The following is a 22,909-nucleotide window of genomic DNA, read 5'->3' as shown; positions in this document are numbered from 1 at the left end:
AGGCTCTGACGCGCAGGCTCAGCGGCCATGGCTCACGGGCCCAGCCGCTCCACGGCATGCGGGATCTTCCCGGACCGGGGCACGAACCTGTGTCCCCTGCATCGGCAGGCGAACTCTCAACCACTGCGCCACCAGGGAAGCCCAGATTTTGTGACTCTTGAGAGCAAGTGAAGGCCAGGCAGAGTCTGACTGATTGCTGCCCAGGTCCCTGGTGGTGGTCCTCTCCTCAGAGACCTGCTTGAAACATTTGCTATAACATGTTATTATAAATACTCCCCCCTCGCTTAAAAAAACAAACTCGGTTAATGTTTATAGTGGATTTCTGTTGCTTGCAACTAAAAGACTCTTAGGGAGAACGCCTGCTCTTGATGAAATGAGTAAGAAACTGAAATTTGTCTCCAGTTCTTTTCAACTCCAAAAGTTCCTTTTCTGGTCCTTGTCCCCCAGGTTGGGTGCACAGGAGTTTCACCCACATTAGACTCCGGGTGTCATAACAGGCAATGCCTGGGCAATGTGATGTTAGCAGCTGCATGGCCTATAACATCCCCACTACAGCCTCACCTTTGGGCCCCCTGAGTTTGAGAGTAAAAATCTCCCTGGGAGAGAAAACCCCTCCTAAGAGAGATGAGCCTTTTCAGGTGGAGGTGATACAAGGGAGAATCAAGGAGGAACCCCAGACTCTAAGAAGTGTCAGAGAAGTCATGCTGTGTGTTGTGTTTAGATTATGTCTGAGTGGCTTGATTAATGCTCTTACAGACATAAGAAGAGTCAGCCAAAGTGCTCACTGTCTAACAGGAGAAATGAGCAATGTATATAGTGGAAGAGAAAATAACGCAAGGCTGATAACTTCATTCGTAGTTTAAGTGAGAAGATTCATAGTTTAAGTGAGAAGATTCAGTTTCCTATAATAGTCATATTCTATGATCAAGGGAACAAATACAATTTCCTCTTTCAAGCACATATTACAACCTTTATACAGGATTAAACAAAATTTTATTCTAAACTATTGGATAGTAAAGCAAATAGTAAATGAGTATAAGAAATAGAGATTTAACTTTCAGGAAGATCTTCATTCCTTCTCTTTAGCCACTCTTTACAACACTCCTCAAATGTAATATATAAATACTGTAATATATAGATCTTTATAGTGAATACATAATACTCACTAGAATGTAACATTTTTTCATCTTCTTTATCTTTGCTGAGCAGGAGATTTTCAACAGAACATTTACATTCTTCAAGAACTTGTGTCAACAATTATTCAACCCTTGATATCAAATACAATTGTAGCTTATACTTCTAAGATTAAAGTTATCCATCTAAAATTTCCGATCTCCAGTGTTAAACTCACAAAATCAACACCTTAGTAGAAGATACCTTTAAGATGACAGTATTGTTGTAAAACAAAAGAAGAAAGACATGGTTTTGTCAATAGTCTTAACCACAGATGGCAAAGCTGCAATTATTACCCCTTTGGTATCCTAACAGAGACCCTCAATCCATCAGAGCAGCCTTGCTCACTGAGCCTGGATGAGGCCTCAGAGTTCTTTCCAAAGCAGCATCCAGGAAGCAAATATTAAGCTGCTGGTGATGGCATCTTATTTACCTTCCGTATCAGTCTGTGTTTCCTTGTAAACTACAGGGTCTTCTGGCTAATTTATGCTAAAGAAGAATTAATGATAGCTCATAAAATCACTAAGAGGGCTGAAGGTACACAATCTAGCCTGAACTTCTCAAAAGAACTGGGAGCTATAGCCAGCAGGGCCCCAGAAGCACCATGCCTGTGGCATGATCAGGGAGCTTCTGAGTCTACAAGCTGCCCTGCTCCTGCTGCTTTTAGCAGAATAAAAGCCATCGATCGCACTGGCCACAAGGCCTACTCTCCCTACACAAGGCCAGCAGCTTGCTTTGCCCACTCGCTCCATCAAGACTCACATCAGTGCACGGGCCTGGCCGACTCTGAGTCCTGTGAGGAGCCCTAGCTGCAGGCCAGCCTGCAGGATGCTTGTAGGTTTCCACCGCTACAGAGCAGGAAGGCGCACTGCAGGAGGGAAAGGTATTGAGGGAGACAATCTGTACGTCTGCTTCACAGTCTCACGATGAATCTATGGCATTAGATATAGGAAGGAAGCACGGGAGAATAAGGAAGAACTATAAAGCAATTGGGATTTGCCAGAGTTCATTCAGCACTGTCCAGGAGAGGAGGAGCCCCAATGACATAGATGTCCAGTCCTTTGTAGAGGTAAACCTCTGAAGAGAGGAGAGAGAAGCTCTGGGCCATTATAACCTGACAGAGGGTGATCAACCATCCTGGTTTCCCCAGGACTGGGGGATTTCCCAGAACGTACACCTTTCAGCACTCAAACTGGGAAAGTCTCTGGCACGCCAGAATGAATTGGTTATCTTAACTCGATGACAGTTACCATTGGCACCAGCCAACTAACTCACTCACTTGGTTCAGGTTTTACTCTCACTAAGCAAAATTCTGGTTAGCATTTGGCTTTCCCGATGTGTGGGAAATAATGCCGCCCAAAACATTTAGCCCAGTGTCTATTTTAAGCTTATTTCACTTTTGAGTATGTCCCGACCAGGTATCTACATGTTTCATTTCCTTGGCAGTTTTTCTTCCTCTGTACATGAACATACTTCCTTTCTGATTTGCATCTATCTTTCTGTTGAGATTTTGCTTAGTGTGAGGTAGTTCCCGCAGACAGGTCTTCCCCTTGGTGCCTTCTTCTCAGGCTCCTGACCTCAGCACCGCACGTGGGAACCAGAGGGGTCCATGAGGGCTGCTCCCCACTCTCCGAGGCTCTAAGTGAGCAGCTGCTGGTGTCTCGAGATATCACCTCCCCCTGACTTCTTTACGTGGCAACGCCCTGTGGTCTAAGTAGCATCTTCGACACTTCCTTGTCAGGCCGGCCCTGGTGAAGGGAGGAAGCCTGAGAATTGAGGGCTCCTGACGGCTGGGAGGCAGATCAGCCAATTGGTGAGGGAGGCCCACTGAGGCCAGAACAAGTTCACCTTCTTTACCACGACCAGAAGGCTTGTTCCACCCCCACTGTGGTGCCTCCCCACAGCCCTGCCTTTGCAGGCCACATTCTCTGCTCCCTCCTTCCCTCCTCCTTTCACTCGGTTCACAGTGCCCCCTCATTTCCTCCCATGGCCTTTGCTCATGTGAGTCTTTGGCTGCAATGCCTTTTTTTCTCATTCCTCTCCACCCCTTGATATACAGCCCGTCTTCAAGGCATAACTCAAATGCCTTGGATTTGCTCTTCCAGGCAGAACTGGTTCTCTGACATCCAGGCTCCCAAAAGACTTGATGCTGCTGCTCTAATACCAATCACATTGGATCTGGTAATGGAGTTAATTTGTGCATCCGTCTACATTCCCTGCTGGATTTTAAGTTCTCCAGGGCAAAGCCATGTATTATGCATCTTTGTGTACCCAGTGCCTACTGCATATTTAAAACCTGAATTAGATGAACCGGGTAAGGAAGAGACCTCCAGGCTCCTTTGAAGACCTCCCTCAAGCAGCCTAGATAGATCCCCACAAGTCCAGGACCCCTGGCAGAAACGTCACGGAGAGAAGATTCCCTTACTGTTTCTTCCTTTATCTCCCTTCAGTCTCTTCCCCCTCCATCCTAAAGATACATAAAAATACACGTTACTCCAGTTAGATAAATATCCCTTTGGGAACAAGCTGGGTGAAACTTGGAGAATGTCTCGTTTTATAGCACAATTTAAAAATATAGTCCTTGTTATGCTATTTGTTCACGCATAAAATACAATGTTTAAAACATTGCTGAAAAACACAAATATTTTATATCTAAGACGTCTTTGTAATGACTTGCGAATATGGAAAGAGCCCTGAACCATGAATCAGAACAACTGAGTATTAATATTGCCTCAGGAACTGAGTGGTTTTGTGCCACTGACAAGACATTTATCCCCTTTGAGCCTCTGCTGTTTCTTCTGTGAAATGAAAGAGTGGAGCAGTGATGTCTGAGGTCTCTCCAGCTCTAAAGGTCTGGAAGATTCTGACGCTATGGTTTCTGAAGGTAAAAAGAAGAGAACCTGCCCTCGAATCATGGAGTCTTTCACCCCCTCCTCATGTGACAAGCCTGGGAAGAGTCCAAATCCAGTGACATTAAGATCAAAGAAGAGTTGAATTTTTTTTTTAACGTCTTTATTGGAGTATACTTGCTTTACAATGGTGTGTTAGTTTCTGCTTTATAACGAAGTGAATCAGCTACACATGTACCTATATCCCCATATATCTTCCCTCTTGCATCTCCCTCCCTCCCACCCTCCCTATCCCACCCCTCTAGGTGGTCACAAAGCACCGAGCTGATCTCCCTGTGCTATGCGGCTGCTTCCCACTAGCTATCTATTTTACACTTGGTAGCATATATATGTCCATGCCACTAAGAGGAGTTGAATTTTCTAAAAGTAGATGTAATAAGGAAGTATTTCTCCTCCACATCTTGAGTATTCCCGGAGGAAGCCACCACAATAGTTACACCAATCACTGCTGTAACTTTTTTCTTCTGCCCAAGTCAAGGCTGCTCCACTGGGCTGGTGGAGTCAGCTGGGAAAACAGACCTTGTTCTTGTCCCTACTGTGCCACGTAAGGGCAACTCTGCTCCACTGATGTCACTCAGGCCCGACTTGCATAATAAATTATTTTCAAACTAAAAATATCTGGGCCCTTAATCACAGAAGAAAACAAGTCTCTTCTGTGAGGCCTCATAGTGGTTGTAAATTTCGAGGGCTCTTGGGACAGACATTGCCTGGCCGAATTAACAAGCTCACACCCAGCTTCTTTCATAGTCATTCCTCTATGGTCTGGGTCTCTGCCTTCCGAAGCTTAAACTCAGTGCACGGGCACTTTCTCTCTTTTGTGCCCAGGTGGTGAGTGCTTCAAATTGGACCCTGGATGTCATCTCCCAAATGGCTCCTTTCTCTCTGTCTTCCAATAAATCAATCATCAATTCCATTGGCTTAACATCTTCATTACGTATCTCCTCTTCTCCACTGTTGTGGGAGCAGTTAGCTTGGAAGTAAGATTAAGGAAGGCGGGTTTTATCCTGAGAGGAAGTACATTACTAAAAGGGTTTGAGTGGTGGCAGTATGTGGTCAGACCTGCATTTTCCAAAGATTACTCTGGCTATAAAGAGCAAATGGATTGGGGTGGGTGGCAAAAGTGGGACAGGAGGACACCAATGAGGAGGTTGTCAAGGCAGCTCACATGACAGATGGTGATGGTTTGGTCCAGGGTCATGGCTGTGGGGACAGCTAGAGGGAGGATCTGGGAGGGAACTAGGAGGTAGATTCCATTGGATCAGCTGTTGGCCCGAATGTGGGCAGGAGGCTGAGGGCACAAGGAGGATCACCTACGTCTCTGGTGGGAGCAGTGGATGGAAGGTGTGGCTGCTTCACTGAGATGGGAAGTGCTGTGGAGAAGCAGTTTGAGAGGGAGGAAGAGGAGGAGGGAGGGGGCAGGGATGGGCTGTGTCTGACAGGAGGAGAGCAGGTGAAATGCAGGCACTGCCCTCTCTCTGGCTCATTGCCTCTCTTGTATCATCCAACTCAAAATTCTCTGTCTCTACTCCACAAAAACCATCCTCCAAAAGTGTTCTAGGCCTAAAATCTCCTGGAAAATCTGACCTCAGCATCGGAGGAAAGAACACTGTATTGAGGTTGGGAGATGGGGTGGGTGAAGACTTGGCCCGAATCCACCAACCTGCTGTGCAGACTTGGATGTGTCCCCTAACGTGTCTGAGCCTCAGTTTCATATTCTCTAACATGAGGCTTTTGCATGTGGTGTTGTCTAAGATAATTCTCTAAGAGTTGTCAAATGTTCTAATTCTTTATTATTCAGTAATAGCCTTTGCCAAGGCTACATGGGACATATTTCAAAAACAGAACGGTATTGCCAAACTTAAGAAGCACTGAGTATGTAGAGCATAGTACATAGTTACAGTGCAGCGTTTTTAAATTACTTAATGTGAAGAGTTAATATAGGTTGTGGTTAAACACAGAGCTGGGCTATCTGAATTCAAATTTCATCTCAGCCACCTGCTGCTGTGTAAGCCCTGCAAATTATTGAACTTCTTTCTGCCCCAGTTCCACCACCTACAAAATGTGTACAGGATTATCGTGACAGTGATCTGAAATTAAAATCTGTAAAGTACTGTATTAGATCATTGCTATTTAGAGTAACCACTCTTTAGCCTTCACTCTTTTATCTGTAAAATAGGATTACTAATAACCACTTATTAATAAGAATATGGGGAAATTAAGTAAAATTGCATAGCTACTTAAAGCATGCAACACAAAGCCTATTTCTTGGTAAGTACTCAATCAGTGCAGGTACATTGACAGCCCAATAGCCACAACTAGAATCTGGCTCTCAATCCCATTCCAGTTTCCAAAGAATAAACAAAACTCTCTGTCCTTTTTGGGTGTGCTTGTGACAGGAGAGAAATAAATCAGATGCTATGCTGTTGTTTTCTCCTGGTGTTTAATAAGCTTTTATTTTAAAAGAATACCAAGTTTTCCTAAGTGGCTTTCTTTAAAAGGAGCACAGTGCGCCTTGGCTTAGCAATTTCCATTCTCCACTGAGTAATTGAAGGTCTGTTTCTCCCCAGGACAGTTTTAAAGTAGAAACAGACATGCTGGTGCCCCTTATATTTCTCCTGAATATAACATTTAGCTTCCATTTATTGAAAATGAGTTGAAGGAAAAATGTAACAGCAAGGATCACATAATTATGCTTTTCTCCATATTCTTTTTAACACGTTCCTCCTAGCAGACTCTGTATTTCGCCATGAAATTCTGCAACTTATGAAAATGTAATAGCATCACAAGCCCAGAGAAGAGTAAAAATTGATATCCTACACTTAACACAAATGAAAATGTTCCTTGGGAGAATAACACTCCACACACCATCTACTGCAGGCGTTTATGAGTGTGTACTTGATAAAAGAAGAGATAAAGCTGGAAGAGTCAGGAGAAGGAACCATATGGTGTGAGCCAGGGATCTGCAGCGTTGCCAACCTGACTGGAAAGAATGACAGTAAGAGATGGAGGCGAATCTTCTGTTTCTAGTTTCGCCCCCCACCTCCAGGTCCCTCCATGATAGTAAGGAGTAAACTGGCAAGATTTGTATTTAAATTCACAAGAGAAGACGAAACCCAAACTTTTCAGCTGCCTCTCATTTTAGACCTAACTGTACTTTCCGCCCCCTCTGGCCCACTGTTCCCTCTCATCCGCTCTTGTAAATTATGTACATCAGAAAAGCAGTGACTCATGCGGCAGAAGCTTGAGGAAATGTGTGGCTTAATGAGGAGGAAAGAAGGTCTGATACTGATTGCAAAAAAAAAAAAAGGGTACTTCATTTTGTACGACATGCTCCACGTTCAAGTTCATCGTGGGCACAGACTTGCAAGAGCCAAATGGTGAAAGAAGGTAACAACAGAAGGAAGCATGACGACAACACCCTAACAGACTCCCTGAGTTTCCCCTCGTCTCTAATTTGCCTAGCTGGCGGCTACCTGATTTGGTTTATGGTAAGTGACATGATGAGCAGAAATATGTTGCAGTTAGCAGTTGTACAGGTCAAGACCAGACCAGACTGTTGGAACAGCCATCCTAGGTCTCTCAAACACTCAGCTTTCTTATGCTGAGTGTATCACTCTAGGGAATTATGTCCAGTTGCAACAGTCAATAAAATCTCAATGGCTGCCTTCCATAGCTTTTGTCCTCATCTTGGTGTCTACCCTCCCCTCGCGTCAGAAACTGAAGCTTGGGATGCAGGCACACCAGTGAGGGCTCAGGGTCCAGCAGCAATTGTCTGGACCAACAAAGTCCCACGAGACCCACAATTGCCAAGTCACTACATTCGATATAAAGGCCCAGGTCATTGTCCCTCAGGCTAAGAAAGATAACCTGGAAATCGATTCAAGGAATTCTCTAGAAGTTGGACAAGGCAAGGAACAGATCCTCCTCTGGAGCCTACGGAAGGAATGCAACCCTGCGGACACCTCAGTTTTAATCCTGTTAGACCCTTTCAGACTCTGACCTCCAGAACTGTAAGATAATAAATTTGTGTTGTTTTATGCCACTAAATGTGTGGTGATTAGTTATAGGAGCAATAGGAAACTGAAACCCAGGACTCTTGATGTAATGTATCCCAGACCACCTCATTTTGTAAATAAGGAAAGTGAGACCCAGGGAATTTGCTAACTTTCACAAAATTGCGTGGCTAGTGACCAGTGGCCACTGATGACATGGAGCAGTTCGCCGATGCTAAACCCTAAGCCCTTTGAGTGTATTAATTCAATAAATCATCAGCATGACCCTAAGGCAGCAGCTCTTGTTCTTATTCTCATTTTACAGATGAAGAAACTGAGGTACAGTGATGTTAAAGTCATGATGCGGCTAAGAGTCTGCACCCGGGCACTGCGGCTCTGGAACGTACTCCCTTCACCTCTAGGCATAGTGCCAATTGGACGAGGAGCATTCCCACACTCTACCAACCCCTAAAGAGTTATTTTTTATATAAATTTATTTTTATTTTTTGCTGCGTTGGGTCTTTGTTGCTGTGTGTGGGCTTTCTCTGGTTGCGGCGAGTGGGGGCTACTCTTCGTTGTGGTGCGCGGGCTTGTCATTGCAGTGGCTTCTCTTGTGGCAGAGCACGGGTTCTAGGCACGCCGGCTTCAGTAGTTGTGGCACGCAGCCTCAGTAGTTGTGGCACGTGAGCTCTAGAGTGCAGGCTCAGTAGCTGTGGCACACGGGCTTAGTTGCTCCAGCGGCATGTAGGATCTTCCCGGGCCCGAGTTCGAACCCGTGTCCCTTGCATTGGCAAGTGGATTCTTAACCATTGCGCCACCAGGGAAGCCCCACTAAAGAGTTATTTTACCTTTATCTTATTTCACCTCGATAACCCCATGGGGTGTGCAGGTTATTTCCATTTTAAGACGAAGAAAACAAGGCACAGAGACTAAAGCATACCTCTGGTTAGTTGTGATTATGACACCCCCCAACCCCCCTCTCTTGGCAGTTTTGCCTCAGTGGCACCATGAGGGATACAAAAGATAGAGGGCAGAGTTTCTGCCTTCTGCAAGCTTATGGATTATCTTGGGCTAAATTTGGTAACGTGAATGTCACTTTTTCCAGCTCGGACCTCTTGGCAAGACTATTCCTGAGGCTTTGATCAATAACTGCTGTCTGGAGCAATCTGATGTCGCACATTGAAGAGCTTGGAACAAAGTAAGCGATCAATCATAAACAGCACTTCCCCCGCCAGGCACAGCGCCCGGGGCTTACGAATTGAGGCTGTGTTTTTATAGCCAATACAATGTATTTCTTTAGACTGTGTATTTATTTGGGGTGGCTTGAGGAGGGGCTGGTGGAGCTTTGGGGACCAGACTCAAGCTGCCCTAGCCACTCCTCGGTGTCACCAGTTTCTCATGCAAACCACTGTAGGCTCAGGAGAGGAAGACACAGTTCCTGCCACCGAGAAGCTGGCTCGCTATTTGGACGTGCACATTAAGACAAACCAGCGAACAAACAAAAGCCCTAACAAGTCAGGGCCATCCGGGCATGAGGCGCGCGAGAGGCACGGGTGCGTGGGTGCCGGCCCCATCGGTGTGGGTGCAGGGAAGCCTCACGGGAAAATGAGATTTTGAAGCATGAATGGGTGGGTGAGGAGGGAGGGTGATCTTAGGTGGAGAGAAAAGTGGGGGCAATGGGATGGGTGAGAAAGTTCAGATAAGCATTTTGAAGACAGTGAATATAGCAGGTCAACCGGTGTAAAGGAGTCGTGCAGGCACAGTGAAGCCTGATGCTGGTTACCACTGAACCATTCATTTAGTCAACAAATATTTATTGTTCACCTACCCTGTGCCAGGCGCTAGCCTCGCGCTAGAGACCCAGCAGCAGATAAATCATGTGCCCTAAAATGTGACGACTGTTGCCCTGATTTGGGCTCCAGCAGCCCTGCCCCATGTTCCTGGCAGCCAAGCTCTGATCTTCAATCCTGCCTGCAGAGAGGGATCCTCGTTTCAGCCATTCTTCCTGCAGACAGATTACACCTGCCCTCCCCCGGCCTCTGACGTGGGGCAGACACAGGAGCCCGGTGATCGGCTCGGCTGGAATAAATTACTGGCCCATCATCTTCATGCATAAAACATGGCACAGAAGGCCTGGGCTGGGCAGCCCAGCACAGCAGCTGCCTTTGGGCCAGTCGGGAGTTAAGGGAAGGAAAGAAAAGGCAAGTTTCAAGATAAAAGAAGTCAACGGAAGCCTTGGATATAAAAAAGGAGAAGAGAGCTTTAAAAAAAAATTTTTTTTTATACGTCTGGCCTTGACTTCCTGTATCGCTACGAGCACTTTTGCTCTCCAGCCATGAGAAGGTGTTAGACCCTCACTTTGGGACCATGGTGTTACCTTCACGATTGCACTGGATCAGAAACAGGCCATGGAGGGACAGGATCCGGAGGCGGCAGCTCAACCGTGAGTGTCCCGGGGTGTTGCCCGCTCCCCCCACCCCCCCCCCACCGCCCCCGCCTTCCTTCTCCACACCTTTCCCAGTACACGCATTTATGCCCCTGCTGCAAATCCGCTCCAAGCTTCCCCCCCATCTCCTCCTTCATGTCCTGTGCACCCTCTTCAGTGGTCTTAATTTTCATCCACTCCTGTCTCCCTATTTCCTTCCTACAGCTCTATCCTAATTGGAGGTAACTAAACTCACTTTGTTTCAAGTAGCAAGCAAGAGAGGGCCTTTTTTCTTTACTTCTCCACTTGATGGAAAATACAAATACTTATACCAGTCAAGGGGCTGTGTGGATTGGAACTTTTGTTTATTATGGTGGGGGGAAAATGCAGTGTCTGAATCAAACAGGTATCAGTGGTGTAGTTAGAATGCGTGAAACTCAAGGATCAGCGAGTCACATTTCCTTTAAGGACCCAATCATATGGTTTCTTAAATTATCAAACTCATACTAAGATTCCCCTTGAGTTGACAGGAACTCTAACCAAAAGTGAGCTTTAATTAAATTAATTTATTTATGATTTATTAAACTATAGTTGATTTACAATACTGTTTTAGTTTCAGATGTACAGCTTCAGATTCTTTTCCATTATAGGTTATTACAAGATATTGAATATAATTCCATGTGCTATACAGGAAATACTTGTTGTTTATCTATTTTATATATAGTGGTGTATATCTATTAATCCCATACTCCTGATTTATCCATCTCCTTCCTCTCTTCCCTTTAGTGACCATAAATTTGTTTTCTATATCTTTGAGTCTGTTTCTGTTTTGTAAATAAATTGATTTGTATTATTTTTTTAGATTCCACATATAAGTGATATCATATAATATTTTTCTCTACCTGATTTACTTCACTTAGTATGATAATCTCTGGGTCCATCCATGTTGCTGCAAATGGCAATATTTCATTATTTTTTATGGCTGAGTAATATTTCATTGTATATATATATATATATATATATATATATATATATATATATATACCACATCTTCTTTATCCAGTCATGTGTTGATGGACACTTAGGTTGCTTCCATGTCTTGGCTATTGTAAACAGTGCTGCTGTGAACATTGGGGTGCACGTATCTTTTCAAATTAGCGTTTTCACCTTTCTGGATGTATGCTCGGGAGTAGGATTGCTGGATCTTATGGTAGTTCTATTTTTAGTTTTTTAATGACCCTCTACTGTTTTTCATAGTGGCTGCACCAATTTACATTCTCACCAACATTGTAGGAAGGTTCCCTTTTCTCCACACTCTCTCCAGCACTTATTATTTGTAGACTTTTTGATGATGGCCATTCTAACCAGTGTGAGGTGATCAAAAGGGAGATTTTAGTGTTGACGTAATCGGAGAAAGAGAAAGCATTCTAAGATGTATGTGTCAAGACCACTATCCTTCAATAAGTAACAAATTGGTGTGTGTCTGTTACTGGAAAGGTGTATTTAACTCAGATGTCAGCAAATTCAAATGGTTAGAGGGGCTATGCTGCTAAGTTCAGTGAGCAAAAGGGCTGTTTTCAGGGTGGTAAGGAATAGCTCACTTTCTTCTTATCTCTGTCATGGGAAAAACAATAGTGAAACCACGATGATAAATTACAACTGCCACTTGGCCTCAGTCTGAGGAGGCAATAGGGCATGGTGGAGACTGTGGTACATGGGAAAGCACTTGTACTGGAGGGCACCCACCATTCAGTGCCATCAGATTATTTGCATGAGGAATGGGGGTCTGACCGGTGGCCAGATTTCCCAATTTCCCTTTTTTTTTTTTCAAGAAAAGCAAACAAATGCTATTTTCTAAGTGAAAGCTCTCAAGCTTAAACATTGGAAGTTAATTCTTTAAATTGTAAATATAGCCCATAGTGTGCTCTAATGCGAAATGTGACAGCTGTGGGGCACCAAGCCCTGGTTTAAGTGCTGGGTGCTGTTCTCATTAAAAGCCCATCACATAGTTTATTTAAGTCTAGTTATATGTTGGCAAGCCTTTCTTATGTGTTAAAAGCCCCTGGGGAAGACAGTTAAATTATGATGAATGAGTGGTTTAGGAACATAAATAAACACAGTCTGCTAGCTTAGGAGGGCAAGCTGGGCTGGTTGCATTCCAAATGGCACCCCAATACAAGGAACTGCACCCAGCAAAATCATTCCTTAATATAATTGAAGAAGCTCTTAGTCGTTTTTTCAGAGTCTCCACCTTATTCATCTGCTTCTTGCAGCTGCACCTACCTTGACTTTAAATTCCAGTTTTTGTGACACCTCATTTTGTGTTGGTATGGAAACAGTTGTGGTCCCACAGATTTAGGGCAACATCTCTGCTGTCACTGAGAAAGGATGGAGTGTGATCTGCATTATTGCATACTGTTGGTGGGGTGGGGTTGGCCTTCCCTCTAAAAACAAGAACTTGGGAGAAAGGCCTGCTTCATTGTACTGATTTCACTTAAATTATGAGACTAAAATCTGGGTACTGTGATACGGTGTCTGCATGGTTTTAATATGAAACAATGATGTGTTAATAAATGTTTAATCCAAGCTTGATGTTCAGCAGGCTAGTCCTGACCTCTCTGGCCTATATGTCTGAGGAAGGAGGGATTCTGACATTCCTCCAGGATGGTCAAGAGCTCTGCTGTATCAGGGTCAGGGTGAGTTAGAAATAGCAGCAGGATCAAGTGACTTTGTTTGGGGTTGATTTTTCCAACTCATGGAACCACTGAGCATGTTTGAAGGCAGAGAGTTAGAGGCTGTGGAAAGGGAGAAAGCGTGAAGACACTGAAGAGGGAAGGAACAATGGGGAAGCCTCTCACTGCAAACACCGGCCTGCAAGCCTAGTCCTAGACATTGTTTTGCAATTGCTAAGATTTGTCTTGGATAACTTTTCCCGTCCTCTTTCTCTGAGGCCTTTCTCACAGGTCAGCATCACCTCTGACTTGGAGACCCAAGCGTTGTTGCCTCTTGGGGTTATTCTGTCATTGAGAAAAATAAGTTAATAATCCTTTTTTCCTCAAATACACAAAGTGGCCTTGAATGGCAATAAAGGGTATACATGCCACCACTCACCCCTTCCATGCCCGTGCAGACATTGCTAATCAACCACAGCTTTCTCCATATCTTTCTTTCCCAAGGAGGCCATGCCCAATCTTAGAATCCTTTCCAATACAGTGCTGCTATTTGTAATCAATTATAATTGCCACAACAGTTGAAACCTGGATTTGTTTTTTTCTATTGCTTCATAACAAATTGTCACAAGCTTATTGTCTTAAAACAACATACATTAATTATCTCATAGTTTCCATGGGTCAGGACACTGGGTATGAAGTAGTTGGGTCTTCTTCTCAGTCTCCCAGTGTTGCAGTCAAGGTGTTAGCCAAGACCACCGTCTCCTGAGGCTCATTGTCTCCTTCCAAGTGCAGTGGTTGTTGGCAGAATTCAATTCCCTGTGGTTGTAGGACTGAGGCCCTGAACAACTAAAGGCTACCCATTGTTCCCTGCCACATCGCCCTTCCTACAGCATGGTAGTCTGCTTCCTCAAGGCCAACTAGAGAGTGTCTGTTGCTGCTTGTAATCTCTCCTTTAAAGGACTTGCCTGATTAGGTCAGGCCCACCCAAGATAATTTCCTTTTTGATTAGTTCAAAATCAACTGATCAGGGACCTTAATTACATCTGCAAATCATTTATTTATTTACTTATTTATTCATTTTTGGCTGCATTGGGTCTTCGCTGCTGTGCATGGGCTTTCTCTAGTTGTGGTGAGTGGGGGCTACTCTTCATTGCGGTGCGTGGGCTTCTCATTGCGGGGGCTTCTCTTGTGGAGCACAGGCTCTAGGCGTGTGGGCTTCAATAGTTGTAGCAGGTAGGCTCAGTAGATGTGGCTCGTAGGTTCTAGAGTGCAGGCTCAGTAGCTGTGGTGCATGGGCTTAGTTGCTCCACGGCATGTGGGATCTTCCTGGACCAGGGCTCGAACCCATGTCCCCTGCATTGGCAGGGAGATTCTTAACCACTGTGCCACCAGGGAAGCCCTGCAAATTTTTAACATTTGCCATATACCAAAACCTAATAATGGAAGTAAAATCTCACCATATTCACGAGTTTTGCCCACACCTACATAAGGGAATGACACGGAGCATGTGTACCAGGGGGCCGGAATCATGGGGCCATCTTAGAATTCTGCTTACTCCAAACCCAGATGTCATCCTTGTAATAGAACCTTGATTCTGAGCTACTGGCTTTGTTTTTCTTTTTTACTTTTTATTGTGAAAAAATTTTAAACATACAGGAAAGTAGAGAAAATAATATAATGAATCTCATATACCCATGTAATTTAACAGTTGTTAACATTTTGCCATATTTGCTTCTTCTATTTTCCTACTGAAGTGGTTTAAAATAAATTGCAGGCATTATGACATTTCACCTCTAAATATTTTAGTAAGAGCATCCTTAAAAACTAAGGGCCTTTTTCTACATAACTGCCTAATAAAATTAACAGTGATCCCCTAATATTGTTTAATACATAGTTTATATTCAAATCTCCCAGGCAGAATACAATTCTTAATGTGATCTCCTAATGCCTGTAAACCCTTACAAAATGCCTGGCACCTAGTGTACTCAAAAAGGTTTGAATTCCATCAAAATTATATTCATATTTTATAATCATGTTAAAGCAATGACTCCCAAAGTCCAATTTCCCCTAGTCCCTCTCACTTCTTTTCACTGCCAGGGTCTGTAATGAGATATTTACATTATTTACAGTCTATAATAGTGTGGGGTGGAAAATAATGGAACCAAGGTACGAGAGCTGTAATGTGTTACCCTTCTTAGGGATATTCAAATTTTAAAAGAGGCCATCAATTAAATAAATTGTTTAAATAATAAAAGATACCAGCAGAGAAAGACCCAAATATGTGATGGCGGGCAGATATCTTGAGGAGAGGCTTATCTGACACCCTGAAAACTGTATCAAGCTGCTTACTGAGACCTCCCCGGGTAAAAAGGGGTCTAGAGAGAGCACAGTGGCCACTTGGCTTTCTGAATGATGACAGCAGTGTCAGGGCAGGGTCTGGCAGTAAGGGGTAGGCACAGATAAGGGGGTGCCCTGTGACCCTTTCTTCCCTTGAATCTGCTAAAGTTTAGGGGTGATGAAAGGGAAGAAAGCCTGGAAAATGTATAAACTTTGATAACAGGGATATATGACTTCACATCCTACTTCTACATCTTAGCTCTTGGCCTGTGGGCAAGTCATTCTACTTCCCTGAATGTCTACTTCCTTAAGCCCAAAATGGTTGTTATAACGACACCAACCTCGCAGTGTTATTAGGGGGATTAGAAGACATAAAATGTATCAAGTGCCTGGCAAGTGGCAGCGGTAGCTATAGGGATCCGAGAGACTGGTAACGGTAATGGTGACCTTTGGGACAGGATAAAGGGGCTACCATTGCCACCACCACGCTTTTGGGTTGGGGAAAATGCCATGCTGGAGAAGGCAGCCCCCTCTTACTCAGATCCTAACATCACCCCACTTCACCCCCATACCCGGCCAGCTTGCAACACACCAGGTAGGAGGCAACCCAGCCCTGCCAGGGGAAAACCACTGGCCCCTGGGGGTGCAGTTAACTCCTGTTCTTCTGAGAAGCTGGGGTGAGTGTTTTCCCCAGTGGTGGAGTGCAGTACAAGTAAATGCATCCAGGTGACATAGCCCAAGTGGAACTTATTGCTTTGCTGCCTTGAAAGGTGGAACTCCATGTCTGGGGAGAGCTTTGTTGGAGAAGGCTCAGGATGACACCCTCTGTGGACCCAACTGAAGCAATGGGAATGAGTTCTCTCTGTCCCTGAAAAGACAACAGTGACAAAGCTGATACACGTTTGAGATTTGCGAATGCTGCTGTCTCAAAGATACCACTTGTCACTTCCTTCCCAGCGTTGATGTGACGTGGTTGTCTTGTTCGGCCATTCTCCTGACTCAGTGTGGTGGTATTCTCCATTGTGATGGGGCAAGAGGGGAGCCGTAAGCAGCAGTCTGAGTTCCGCACACCCATCCCTGGACAGTGGTTGGGAGAGCGGGTGTGATTTTGAAAGGGGGCTCTCCCAGACTGACAGTTCTCCTACACAAGGAGGTAAGAACCCAGCCGGTTATTCCTTACCGGGTGTGGCCTTGGAGTCTTTTCTAAATACCTCTGTGTCTCCAGATGAAACGGAAGACAAGGGCTGGTGCTGGGCAGGCCCCAGGTAGCCAGGGGCTGAGGGCTGGAGGAGTGTGCACAGCGCCTTTCCCAGCCTCTTCCATCCGCGCAGGGCCGCCCACTCTGCAGATGGCCCCTGCTCGCCAGAGACCCAGCATCAGCTTACAGAGCAGTCTGCTGACTATCGGTTTTCCGCCCAGCTCACCTGTTATCTGGGGAGGGTCGGCAGACGTGCTGTGGGGCTGGAACGACTCTCACGTTTCTCCTCAGGGCTCCTCCCCTCCGGGATTTTGCACCAGCTTAGGGAAGCCATATGGCTGCAGATTGACCTTTTCAGCCTGGATACAGACACCCAAACATCCTAGACCACAGCAGAAGCCGTGTTGCTGCCTTTCCTGACTTGCTGCCTCAGTATCTTGCCATTGATCTGACTTAATTAGAATGACTCCCAAATGTCAGATTCCTAGTGCTGCTCTCGCTGACTCAGGCTGGTCTCCTCTGTTTTTGTTTTAAATTGAAGTATAGTTGATTTACAAAGTTGTGTTAATTTCTGGTGTACAGTAAAGTGATTCAGTTATATATGTATATTCTTTTTCATATTCTTTTCCATTACAGTTTATTATAAGATATTGAATATAGTTCCCTGTGCTATACAGTAGGACCTTGTTGTTTATTTTATATATAGTAGTTTGTATTGCTAATCTCAAACTCCTAATTTATCCCCCTCTGCCCCCTGCTTTCCCCTTTGGTAACCACAAGTTTGTTTTCTCTGTGTGTCTGTTTCTGTTTTGCAAATAAGTTCATTTGTATCACTTTTTTAGATTCCACATATAAGTCATTTCACATGATATCTGTCTTTCTCTGTTTGGCTTACTTCACTTAGTATGATAATCTCTGGGTTCATCCATGTTGCTGCAAATGGCATGATTTCATTCTTTTTTAAGTCTGAGTAATATTTCATTGTATATATGTACCACATCTTCTTTATCCATTCATCTGTCAATGGACATTTAGGTTGCTTCCATGTCTTGGCTATTGTAGATTCTGCTGCTATGAATATCGGGCTGCATGTATCTTTTCAAATTAGAGTTTTCTCCAGATATGTGTCCAGGAGTGGAATTACTGGGTCATATGGTAGCTCTATTTAAAGTTTTTTAAGGAACCTCCATACTGTTTTCCATAGTGGCTCTGTTCTTTCTCACACCCCATGAATTCCTCGCCTGGCTCCTGTTTCCTTTAAAGCCATAAGCTTAAAGATTTGGGAGGAGGTAAGCAAGGGGATCACCCCAAGTGTAAAAAAAAAACCAAATAAAGAAGGCTTTTAGAACATTTCTGTAAACCACGGGTCACATATTTTCCTAGGTTCCAGTCTAGCCACCTGCTAAAGTCGCCCATGAACAGCCTCAGCCCAGACAGCGGGCAGGCTGGCCCCCCAGGGCCTGAGTTTCTCCACAGTTCTGCATCCTGTTTACCAGCTGTTCTGTCAATTACTGAGAATTTGACTATATTTTGTTTAGGGAGCCTAGTATTCATACTGGTGTAAGAGTTAGTTATATAGCTTCCAACACGACATTACCTGTTTTCTCATCAACCAGAAGGTTAATTGCTTTCCATAGAAGCCCTACCCTCAGCCTTCCTGCCTGAGTGATTGAGTCCCAGAGTGCTACTTCCAAATGCCCCATTCCAGCTTATACTGTCAAGGATTAAAAGCATGGGAAACCCGAGAAAGGGAGATACTTTGAATAATTCAAGGGGGTTCTGTTGGTTGAGAAAGTGCTCTCTTTGTATGTACATTGATCTGGACAGATATTTTAGCCATCTCCAGCCAAGGACGGACAAAAGAGAGGGTGTGGAGGGAAAGGGGAAGGAGAGGAAGAAGAAACAAATTCGAACACAACTAACTGAAATTAAAAAGAATGAAAACAGCAGTGGGATTAGAGGACTCAGAGCTTGGTGGAGGGTCTTAAAGCCTTTAATCCTCAGATTTGTTGTTGGTGGACAGATCTAAAGAGCCCAAAAGTTAACCACTGGAATAACAACTTGACTCTGGTTGGAAGCAGAAAATTACCAAAATAGCAAATTTTCTCAGTAGCATTAAGCCCGTGTATTACGTTGGGGGGAAGGAGGGTTTTAGGGGATAGGAACCATCTGGAAATATGTTAGCCTAAAAGCAAGCCACTATGTAAGTACCAGTTTTTCTATATCAAGATCCAAGAAACTGTTTAACTGCACAGGAATATGTGTGTATGTTTGTGTACACAAACACACACACAGACACACCCCAGTTGTCAAGAATGTGATGACTGGGGCTTCCCTGGTGGCGCAGTGGTTTGGAGTCTGCCTGCCGATGCAGGGGACACGGGTTCGTGCCCCGGTCCGGGAGGATCCCACATGCCGCGGAGCAGCTGGGCCCATAAGCCATGGCCGCTGGGCCTGCGCATCCGGAGCCTGTGCTCCGCAACGGGAGAGGTCATAACAGTGAGAGGCCCGCGTACTGCAAAAAAAAAAAAAAAAAAAAAGAATGTGATGACTGTGAGCTTGGGCAGCAGCACTAAAAAATAAATGTCTTTAGTTTGTTTTGATCTGATACAAAGCTATTATGTCTTTGTTGTATAAAACTCAAACAATTCAGAAACACATAAGAGAGAGAGGGAAAGTCATCTAGAATTCCCAGCCCCCTCATTGTACAGCATAGTGCTCCCATTTCTTTTTCTAAAACATACTCAATATATTATTTTCATAGGCTCTGTTCTGCAACTTGCTTGTTTCACTTAACAACATAACTTGAATACCTTTCTGACAGTCAATGGCCATAAATATCTTTAGACTGGATCCATACAGCCAAATTCAAATGGAGGCCTGCAGAGTTTGGGCAGTTTAAATGTATCTAATCTGATTCACTTATTCCTGAAAAAATAATTATAATTATAAAAGTGGATTGTATTGGATGGGGACTGAACTGTTCGCTTAATTATTCACATAGCCTGGGTGTCTCTGACTCTCTGTACTCAGATGGTAAGGAGGAGTGTTTAAAAGGTCAGGGTAATCAGGAGAGGGTTTGTGTATCTACTTTCAGAAAACTATCCCACACACAGTCCTTGAAGGGTAAATCTTTTCATCCCCCACCAAAATGAAGGGTGATTTGGGAACAAGACCATTCCCTATCCCATTGCAGGTTGGTGCCATTGGTGCCTGGTTCCCAAGGCACCAGGATGTCCTTGTGCTTAGGGGTGGGTAGCTTGGCATTTAGCTCCATCATAGAATGGAATGTGAAGAGGCATCTTAAACCTGAGCCTGCACCCAAAAAGAGTTCGGCAAGATCAAGAAAAACAGAGTCTAGGATATTTGCTAATAACTCTTTGAATTGCTGCTCCCCAGAGCTTTGTTTCCTGAGGTTTTGTGTACGAATAGAGTCAAATTAATCCAATCCTTCAATTTTCAAGCAAGTAACCAAAACCCATAAAGGACTTACTTGCTAATATTGTGTTAATGGGAGGATAGCAAATTCATGTAAATGAGCCTGCAAATAATCTCAAGAGATCTCCCCCCTGTGGACCAAGAGGAAGCTTTACTTCTGTCAGGATGGTTTCAAAGGGAGAGAAAGGATGCTCTTTTGAGCTATCAGAAACGATGAAAGCAATTTTGTGGGCCTGCAAGCACCCTCTAAATGGTACAGATGATGAAGGGATGTGTTAGATGTATTTTTTAATGTTTTCCGAGATTTCATAAGCAAGTTTTTACATACAGAAAAGTTAAAAGAATTATAGAGGGAACATCCATATAACTACTACCTAGATTCTACCACTAATATTTTATTATACTTGCTTTATCTTATATCTACCCATATATCCACCCCTCTATCAGTCCATCAATAAATCTTATTTTTAATGCTTTCAAATTTAGTTACAGACATCCATACACTTCACTCTAAACACTTCAATATGTATGTCATTTAATCTTTGTTACTGGTTCTTTAAAAATATTTAGTCACGTTTTTTGAGGTTTAATTTACATAGAGTACATTTTTTATAAGACCACTTTTACTTTTTAGTGTACAGTCCTGTGAATCTTGGGAAACACCTATGGTTGTGTAACTACCACAACAATCATGATATGAAAAGTTCCACCACCTCAAACATCCCCTCATGCTCCTTTGTATTCAACCCATGCCTTCGTCAACTGATGGTCTGCTTTCTGTCCTTACAGTTTTGCCTTTTTCAGAATGTCTTACAAATGGAATCTATAACCTGTAGCCTTCTGAGTATGGCTTCTTCCATTTAGCATAATACATTTGAGGTTCATCCATGTTGTTGCATGCACCTTTGTCATCTTCATTGCAGAGTAGTGTCCATTACTGGATGTATTTTTATAAGGTATAATCATGTGCAGGTGGTAAGATCTCTCATCACCAAAAAGCACGGGCAAACAGCGACCACCAGAGAGGACAGCCCCTGAGGTCTCCATGGTCCTCATGGCTCTGTGCCTGTCTTAGGAATCTCTAGGCAAATCAAGGACAAGGAACCTCTCTGGGGTCCCAATGCGCCTCATCTGTGCCCTGGGAATATTAGTGCCCTGGGAATATTAGTGGGAACTACTCAGGGGTACTTTATTCAATCAGCACTAAAGGATTATGGTTCAGAAGGTAGCAACCCTACATTTTTTTCTTTGACGTTGTATGTGATTGCAGAACCTGTACACAAGTCAGGGATTGTTTCTCCCAATGTGAGACCTAAACCCAGACTGATATAGAAGAGCAGAGGCCAGGGGAGGCAGGAGAACCAGGATGGGAGAGAGGGAAGAGCCGTTCTCTAGTGGAGGCTGTGCTGGCGCTGACAAGCTATGACACAGTCACAGAGGATCCAGGAGCCCTGGTTCAAGAGCTTTCTGGTTGCCTGTTATTACTCTCTCCATTTTCTTTCCCTAACTCAAGTTAAAATTCTGTGTTTTGCATCTAAAATAATAACATCCAGCACACAGAGAGAAAAGAGTGAAAGAACATCTTGATTTCTTTAGGAAATCATGTAGTTTAGCTTTATGCTTCTAGTACAGCTTTGAGCTGAGCAGCCCACACACCGTTATCATTCTCCCAAAGGACAAGGAATCGACTTCCTTCTGTTTCCTCCACAGCTGAAATGAAGCTGTGTGGTTTTTAAGATGAGAAACATAATCTTCAGGGAGAGACTACATATTTTTTTCTTCACCCTCACTCCTAATGCAGACTCCATTTCAGTATCATCTGAGAAGGTGATGGGGGGCGTGGGATGTGAGTGTCCCTGCCAAGGGCATGGGATTTTTTTCTGGATCTTGCCTCTGAGCATCTGGGAGACATCAGTCAGACCACTCACCCTCTCCATACAGTCAATACACATTCTTTTTTGCCCAGGCCACAAGTTTGCACTTCGTTTCTTGTGCACCCCTTCTTACATCACCTCTTCAGGGGTAACTGCTTCCAGGACTCTGCTGCCTCCAGCTGTACTAGGAAATGATGTCCCCCTCCGTCCTAGACACAGCCCAATTCTCATTTTTCCTCTTCACACATCAAACCAAACTCACTGCTCCCCGTCACTCCTCACTTATCGGGGACAGAACTTGTGCCAGGCACTATGTGAGTCACTTTTTTTTTTTTTTTTTTAGGGAATAATTTATTTTATTTTTGGCTGCGTTGGGTCTTTGTTGTTGCACGCGGGCTTTCTCTAGTTGCGGCGAGCGGGGTCTACTCTTCGTTGTGGTGCGCGGGCTTCTCATTGCAGTGGCTTCTCTTGTTGCGGAGCACAGGCTCTAGGCACATGGGCTTTAGTAGTTGTGGCACGTGGGCTCAGTAGTTGTGGCTCGTGGGTTCTAGAGCGCAGGCTCAGTAGTTGTGGCTCGTGGGCTTAGGTGCTTCGCGGCACGTGGGATCTTCCCAGGCCAGGGCTCGAACCCATATCCCCTGCATTGGCAGGCAGATTCTTAACCACTGCGCCACCAGGGAAGCCCTATATGAGTCTTTCTTTCACTTAATCCTCATCCAAAACCCTACGAGGTTGGTCACTGTATCCATTTAGCAGGTGAGGACTTTGAGGCTCAGAGAAGTTAAAGGATTACTAAGTAGCAGAACAGAGCCAGGATTCAAAGTCATTTCTGTACGAGTCCAAAGCAATTTTCACAGCAAGAACTTTTATCTCCAGGACTCAATCCCAAAT

General features: G+C 44.3%; 1 protein-coding gene across 3 annotated transcripts in view; it reads left to right on the top strand.

Annotated features, from left to right (window-relative positions):
• The first annotated feature begins 9,689 nt into the window (after positions 1-9,689).
• Positions 9,690-22,909, top strand: part of RIPOR2 (RHO family interacting cell polarization regulator 2) — a 212,127-nt gene continuing 198,907 nt past the window's right edge. Inside the window, exon 1 of one of the 3 annotated variants that reach the window (XM_029243128.1) lies at positions 9,690-10,517. In XM_029243128.1, coding sequence (XP_029098961.1) covers positions 10,442-10,517 — 76 coding nt within the window. In that variant the 5' untranslated portion in view covers positions 9,690-10,441. Of the gene's footprint in view, positions 10,518-16,541; positions 16,662-22,909 lie in introns of those variants that run through there. The other 2 variants (XM_029243121.1, XM_029243125.1) reach the window with 2 other exon arrangements.

The sequence above is a fragment of the Monodon monoceros genome, unplaced genomic scaffold (assembly GCF_005190385.1).
Source record: "Monodon monoceros isolate NGI ecotype Baffin Bay Population unplaced genomic scaffold, NGI_Narwhal_1 Super_Scaffold_3, whole genome shotgun sequence".
NCBI lineage: Eukaryota > Metazoa > Chordata > Mammalia > Artiodactyla > Monodontidae > Monodon > Monodon monoceros.
This window is presented reverse-complemented; position numbering and strand designations above follow the sequence as displayed.